At 31.2% G+C, this 7,372-nt stretch overlaps 1 protein-coding gene across 1 annotated transcript; it reads left to right on the top strand.

Annotated features, from left to right (window-relative positions):
• The first annotated feature begins 3,581 nt into the window (after positions 1 to 3,581).
• LOC7474879 (uncharacterized protein At5g50100, chloroplastic) lies at positions 3,582 to 6,887 on the top strand. The gene is made up of 8 exons (XM_024586672.2): positions 3,582 to 3,849; positions 4,015 to 4,151; positions 4,329 to 4,436; positions 4,739 to 4,795; positions 5,216 to 5,281; positions 5,396 to 5,456; positions 5,563 to 5,606; positions 6,571 to 6,887. The coding sequence occupies exons 1-8, from the start codon at positions 3,708 to 3,710 to the stop codon at positions 6,607 to 6,609; spliced, it is 654 nt and encodes a 217-aa protein (XP_024442440.1). The 5' UTR covers positions 3,582 to 3,707; the 3' UTR covers positions 6,610 to 6,887.
• The last annotated feature ends 485 nt before the right edge of the window (positions 6,888 to 7,372 follow it).

Raw genomic sequence — 7,372 nt, 5'->3', positions numbered from 1 at the left:
AAACCAAGGTCTCATCAATGATCCAAACAAATATTTAAGAAAATCCATTTGATTTGATAAATCAATGAAATGAAAGATATAGAGATAGAGCGAGTACCCACCGAAGAGAATTTAGAAGATCCTATTACTAAGTCATTATTCATACAAAAGTATTAATGCTTCATGGAGCAATATGGTATTAGATATATGAGCGATTGTCTTTAGTGCAAGTGGAAGATTGTTAGTTTAATATATTTTGTAGCCAACCAGTTGGTTACATGTGACATTATTATATTAATATAAATACATATTTATTATAAATAAAGGCTTAATTTATCTTTAATATTCATATAACATCAAATTAATAAATCTAGAGTAACGATAAAGTCCATAGAACAAAAATGTTTTGCAAAGAAAATTATAAAGTTGTTATAATTATAGGATTCCTATTGGATCAAAGCATTGTTCCTAAAATATTCATAGTCGATGCTCTTTTAATATTAGACATTCATAAGAACCATAAAGATTGATACATATTATATTCTTTTCTTTATGAAAAGAAGTAATTGTTCTCATAAGTTGAGGTATAAAAGATACCTAGAACTAATATATAGGTGTTTGTCATAAGACATGTACACTGAATTGATCCCCATGAGAATTTCATATGGAAAGATCATTTATGTCTATGGAAAGGCTCATGTGACGGTTGTATAAGTGATTTTTAAACTTAAGATCACTAAGTCATCTTTTATAGAGAATGTTATGCTTTGATCCTGTTACATGTTATCTTAGTCGAAGTAATGAAAAGGCAAACATTAGTTATAACATGAACTATATGAAGGTACTTGAGTGATCAAGAGAGGATTCATCACCCTAGGTGAATTAGGAAAAATATAATATTTGTTCTCAAGTAGTATTGACTGAGAAATCCTTAGCCAAGGTGGAATGAGATTTGAAAAGAGTTATAATCTTATTCAAACAATCAATGACTATTATGTAGAGAACAAACATGATTTAACATGACAGACATACTTCATTCTTTAATGTTAAATTGAAACATTATTGATGAAAGGATATTAATTACACTGAGAAACCATTCAAGTTGCACCTCTTAGCGTCCAAAAATAACCTTCCACCATGTCATTGGAAGTGCAAGTGTGTTCTCTTCCTAGTGGTGTTACACATGTCGGCAATAATTGTTTGGTTTATTTTTTTTATTTTCTCTCTCCTCCCTTTAAAATTACAACTTCGGTCCTTTTTGTTGTTGGTATTTCAACTTCGGTCCTTGTTCTTTTGATTTCTAATTTTTGTTCCTAACCTTTTGGTATAAGTTTTGTATGTTTTCAATTCCATCGTTCAATCCCAATTTTCCATATATTATGTTTTTCAATTTAGTCCTCATTCTTTTAATTATTTTTTTAGCCTTTTTTGAATTGATTTTTCTTTTCAATTTCACAGTTCACTTAAAAATTTGTTTTTGCTTTTATTTTTTATTTTGATTCTTATTTTTTAATTGTTTTTTTATCCTTTTGTTCAATTAATTCTTCTTTTCAATTTCACCCCTCAATCAAAAATAAAATTTATTTTGTATTTCAATTTTGATCTTCATTCTTTTAATTGTTATTTTTTGTTTGGGATCTTTTTTTTTTTGTAATTGATAGCCTTTTTCCAAGTTAATCGTTTAACATTTAATTGGTTGGGAATTGAACTTCGTGGTTTTTCTAAATAGAGTGCTTCTGGTCTAATATCTCGGGTCACGGGTTTGAAAGCTAACTCAAATCAACATCATTTTTTTTAAAAATTTAAACTTATTTTCTTTATAACTTTGTGATTTTTTATGTTTCTTTTCTAACAAGTTATCCCGATCTCATGATCTGGATCTTAGGTTTGACAGATTAACTCGGGTTAGCTCGCTTTTTATTCTCCAAGTTACAGGTTTGTCATGCTTTCTTTTTATTTTAAACTTATTGACTCAAGCCTCTTTTTTGTTATTTTTACTCAATTTCATCCTTCCGTATTTAATGGGATGAGAATTGAGCTATATCGTTTGTTTCTTTTTATGAAAAAAGAAATTTCAGGTTATTATTATCAAAAAAATTTTAATTTAGTTCATTTGTTGTCATTACATATTCTTTATTATCTTATTAAAATAAAGCCAACTTATTTGACTCATTTCGGTCTATAACTCAAGTCAAAAATTTTCTTTTTATTTTTTAAAACACGTTCACGCTATCTAAATATTATTTTTAACTAAAAAAAGACCTTGCGGCGTAGCGCGGGTACGACTAGTGTGTATATAAATGAATTTATATATTTAATATATTATTTTTAATAATATTAGTGTTAATTTATGTCTAACATTAAAAAATCATAAAACTATAACTGTATTAGTTCAAGCCTTTATTTATTTTTTTCATTCTTTTTTTTTATGAGTGCTCATGTTTATGATTTTTGAGTTATATTATTTAACTTGGATATTTGATGCTATTTTATAATTGATTGTATTTTTTATATTAAATTGATAAAAAAAAAACTAAAAATAAGTCTTTTAACATAACAAATGAATATGAAAGATCTAACTCATGACAAAATTGGTGTTTAAAGAACCAAGAATTATAACATCCTTCTTTATATTAAAAATCAAATAATATTTTAATTTAGGTTTTGTTTTGATTTTTGAAGGTTTGGTTAACCAAAAACCAAACTAAATTTATCAAATCCAAAACCGCATAACAAATACTCACCCCTCGATTTTATACATTTGGAAATTGAAGTCTAGATTCGAGCCTAACGTGTTTGAAAGTATAGTTGCGGTTGCTTTTCAAAGTGTTTTTCACTCGGAAATGCATCAAAATAATAAATTTTTTATTTTTAAAAAATTATTTTTGACATCAGCACATCAAAATAATCTAAAAACACCAAAAAATATCAATTTGAAGTAAAGAAAAAAATTTAAAAAATTAATTTTTTTTAAAAACACTTTTAAAATGCAAAAACAAATAGGAAATTAACGCAATAGTTTACATGAGCACAGGTTGTCCTCGAATCCACGATAACTTTTTTTAAAAAAAATAAACATTAAAAAGAATTGTAAAAGTAAATCCCAAACCATGCTTACAAGTATTATTTTAATACGAAATTATGGGGAAAATAATAGTTTGGTGCTTTTCTTGGACTTTTGAATTTAAATTATTTTTGGCTAACATTTCATAAAATTTATTAAAAAAATTTAAATATATCAAATTGATGAATAATTTTACATGTCCGGGAAGTTCCGGGTGATATCCTAGTAATTATTTTTAAAAATTTATTAAAAAAATAGATACAAATTGAAAAGAAAAATATATTTAAACAAAAATATTCTAATTATTTATTTTTGTTAATCATGATTCTATTTTCTCAATCTTTCATTTATCTGTTCTTTTTTTTAATAAACCAATATATAACTAATAAAATATCACATACTCTACATCAAATTTTTCTCAAATTGATATCGAAATACACCTTAATGTTGCATCGAGCAGGGAAAAAAACAAAAGAGGGCAAAATTAGTCAATAAATTGTGGACCACATATAAACAAGCGGAGCGGACAGTGGGCACGTAAAGTACATACGAACGTAGGAAAAAAGTAGCAACGCAGCAGGGAAGGGACGGGCAGTCTTCTAAAATTCTGATCTGTCGCCAAGAAGGAAAATAAATTTCTGCGTTCCCTTTCAAAGCAACAAAAATGGCTATGGCATTGACAAGAGCATCGTGCTGTTCTCTTGCAAGACAAAGAAACCCCCTCCGTTCTATTTTCCTTCGAAACCCTCATCATCAACGCATCAGATTTCGTCATCCTCTCCAAAGCTTCAAATCGTATCCAGCTGGTTGGTACTTTTCACTCTTTTAACTCATCATCCCACTTGTTAATCCCTTCTTTTTTCCTCTTTCACATGATCATCTCAACCATCTTCACTTCTACGTTAATCTAGTTGATGTAATATTGCTCTTGTTATTACAATTGCTATGTTTTTTTTCTTCTTAATTTGCAGGATTTCAACATCGAGTTCGGGCAATACATGAGGCAACCGTCGAGCCTTTAACTAGCAACAAACAAAATGAGCCTCAGCCTCAGAATTGGAACATTAAAATGCTTTACGATGGAGATTGCCCTCTTTGCATGCGTGAGGTCAGCTCCCTCTCTCTATCTCTATATATATATTCTTTGCTATCTTTCCTCTCTTTTCTTTTTTATGGTTTCCAACTCATGTAATATTTCAAGCTTGATTATATTAATGCAGCTGCTGACTGGTGTTGCTTGATGATTTCTTTATACTATGTTATGCATGTTTAATTATGTTGTCAGGTTAATATGCTAAGAGAGAGGAATGAAAGCTATGGCACCATAAAGTTTGTTGACATAAGCTCAGATGAGTACTCACCGGAGGAGAATCAAGGCCTGGACTACAAAACTGTATGTCGATCAACTATTTTATCCTTTTTATTTTTTTTTTCATTTGAGAACTATAAGCTTCCAAATAAAACCTAGTGATCCTCACATGTCTAGCTACAAAAGTCGAGATCCTGCCCTGTATTGTTTGGCTTGATTGGCACTGATTATTCGGTGAATCTGAGGCGTGATGCAAGTCTATGTCTATCTGATCAAATATTCAAATGTCTTTTGAGCTGTAGAAAACAACATAACTAAATATCAACTACTTATTTCTTGCACTTTAGAGGAACACTTTGTAGTGACGAATGCTTTTTGTTGCGCAGGTTATGGGAAGAATCCATGCAATCCTTTCTGATGGAACTGTGGTCACGGATGTTGAAGTATGTCTTTATCAATTCTTTATGTTGGATTAGTAGTGCTGCTCTGCCCTTCTTATTGTCAAATCTTAATTTCTATTTATCATATAAAAATGTGGTGGGGTTTGGGAAGTTTCGTGTAGGTTTATGGGTACTGTAAAAGCTATAGACATAGTGCTACTGCCAGAGATTAAACTTAAGCATGGCCTATCCGTGAAGAAAAATCAGAGTTCTACTTTTAGATAAACTTTATACTGCTCTTGGAAGGCCTCCATTTAGGCATGTATCCCTTTCAATTATCTGACAAGTTGAGTTGGTCAATATCTGAATAGACTAACTTTTGATTCAGACATTTTGCATCCGCTGTTGCTCTGTAACTAATGGTGTAGATTATAGATACAATAACAGAAAATGTAAAACTTGTGATATTGACAATTTCTGCAGGCATTCCGAAAGTTATATGAAGAAGTTGGTCTTGGATGGGTTTATGCTGTTACCAAATATGAACCTGTAAGTGTCATTCTTCATGATACAGATGGATGTAAGGGTCTGCTGCTTTCATTCCAGGAACATGTTCTTTTGTTTTTTTTCTTACTAATAACTAAAAAACCATCCCATTTGCAGATTGCTACAATAGCTGATGCTATATATAGTGTTTGGGCTAAATATCGTCTGCAAGTTACAGGTAAATACTCAATGCATTTGCCACTCTCTGTGATTTTTGGCTACAATGATCTCTGTTTTCATTTTCTTATTCATTGAGCATTTAATGGAAATGGCTTTGATTTTAGGCCGACCACCTTTGGAGGAAATCTTGGACACTCGAAAGAAGAAGGTAGGAGTCTGCAGCTGGATAAATTTCTTTAATTCTATTACCACTCACTTAAAATTTTGAATATGTTTTCCATGTGTTTTTTTTAATTATTTCAACTTGTTTACAAGAATTGTTGATCAGTGATACAACAAAAACACCAGATAACTGGTGTGTTCAAAGATAGTGGATTTATCAATCCGTCGAATCCAATAATTAAAGAATAGGGTTTATTGACTTGAATTTCTGAATCAGACTTCTTTAGACATTTTTCTTGTCCAATATATAGCTAAACCATCCAGAAACCTAGACTGCAGACACTTTTGAGAAGTCATGGTAGCTGTATCTTACAAATTATCTCACATGTATCATTTATGAATCTTCTCTACTGTTGTGTGCCAGCAGTCCTTACTGTCCTTGATTCACTTGGGAGAGAACCCATAAATGTAACTCTCCCCCCTAAACGCCTGGTGAATTTCTTCTATGACGGATAGTGATTGAACCCCGTGCTAGTGCTTCGCTGAACCAGTTTTGAGGTGGTGTATTTGAAAATATTTATGTGAAAACCTGGAATATTTCTATCATCTAATTTTTTTATCCATTATCTTGACATGAATAGTGATTATTTCTCTAATTGGGTTAGCGAAGTGGTTCCGCATGTACATGGCTCTCATCTAGGAATGATCAGTTGCTTATATAAAACATACCTGGTGAATTTCTTCTATGATGGCTAGTGATTGAACCTCATGCTAGTGCTTCACTAAACCATTTTTGTGGTGGTATATTTGAAAATGCTTACGACAACCTGGAATATTTCTATCATCTGAATTTTATTTCTCCATTAGCTGAACATGAATACTGATCACTTCTGCAATTGTGCTTAGCAAAGTGGTTCCACATTTACATAGTTCTCTTCAAGGAATGATCAGGTGGTTGTATAAAACATATATGGTGCTGATACATGGATGGTCTTATTGTGTTCTTGCAGGATGAAATATGCAATAACAGCAATGCTTGTAAGATGTGAACTTTGTTCAAAGGTGCCAGTGATCAGGATTTTGATAGAATATTTCATATTCATGTAAATGCTTATTGTGTCATCTTCTGAATCTGGCCTTCATTTAATCTCATAGCAACACTAGCCAAAACCTACGACGAATGTGCCGGATAAATACTTTCTACTTCTGCTTCTACACGCTTCATTACACAGATGCTGCCATTGTAAATTTTGAAACTTTTGTTTGTGTTTTGTATACAGAGCATCAACACTTTGCAAGCACATTAATTTGTTTACAGATTGCTACATTCCAATAGCTTTAAGATAAACCTCAATTCTGTGGAACTGCAGGGCACAACCCACAACCTTTGCATAAGCCAGTATAAATGGCTTCAAGATTGTGTTCTTGCTTTGCAGAATCCCTACCATGATCATCCTAATTCCCAGAAGATATTATTCATTGTCCTCAGATAAGCCACTTTCAAGTTTAGATGTACACCTTTTTTTGTTTTAATATCTATTATTATTATTATTATTATTATTATTATTATTATTATTATTATTATTATTATTATTATTTTGTAGCGTTTCTACTGAAATCATTCGAAAGAATGGGTAGTTTCAAACTCTGCTTCTGTTACATATGAAATCCTAAGGTAGGCCTAAATGTGCATGAAAATTTGCATGCTTCTAGGTATCTGGTATTATGAGCTCTCAGAGCTGTTGATGCTAGTTGTCTCTCTCTCTTATTTTTCCTTTATTCACAAGCGGACACGCCCCTGCCGATGCTTGG

Source organism: Populus trichocarpa, chromosome 15 (genome assembly GCF_000002775.5).
Source record: "Populus trichocarpa isolate Nisqually-1 chromosome 15, P.trichocarpa_v4.1, whole genome shotgun sequence".
NCBI classification, from domain to species: Eukaryota; Viridiplantae; Streptophyta; class Magnoliopsida; order Malpighiales; family Salicaceae; genus Populus; species Populus trichocarpa.
Note: the sequence above shows the minus strand (reverse complement) of the source record. Positions and strands in the feature narration are given on the sequence as shown.

What these genes read in the sequence shown, in the direction of transcription:
- LOC7474879 (XM_024586672.2), top strand. Translation starts at nt 3,708, where the DNA reads ATGGCTATGGCATTGACAAGAGCATCGTGCTGTTCTCTTGCAAGACAA. An exon ending in AAGGCCTGGACTACAAAACT is followed by an intron (nt 4,437 to 4,738) that starts GTATGTCGATCA and finishes TTTGTTGCGCAG; the next exon opens with GTTATGGGAAGAATCCATGC. An exon ending in TGGACACTCGAAAGAAGAAG is followed by an intron (nt 5,607 to 6,570) that starts GTAGGAGTCTGC and finishes GTGTTCTTGCAG; the next exon opens with GATGAAATATGCAATAACAG.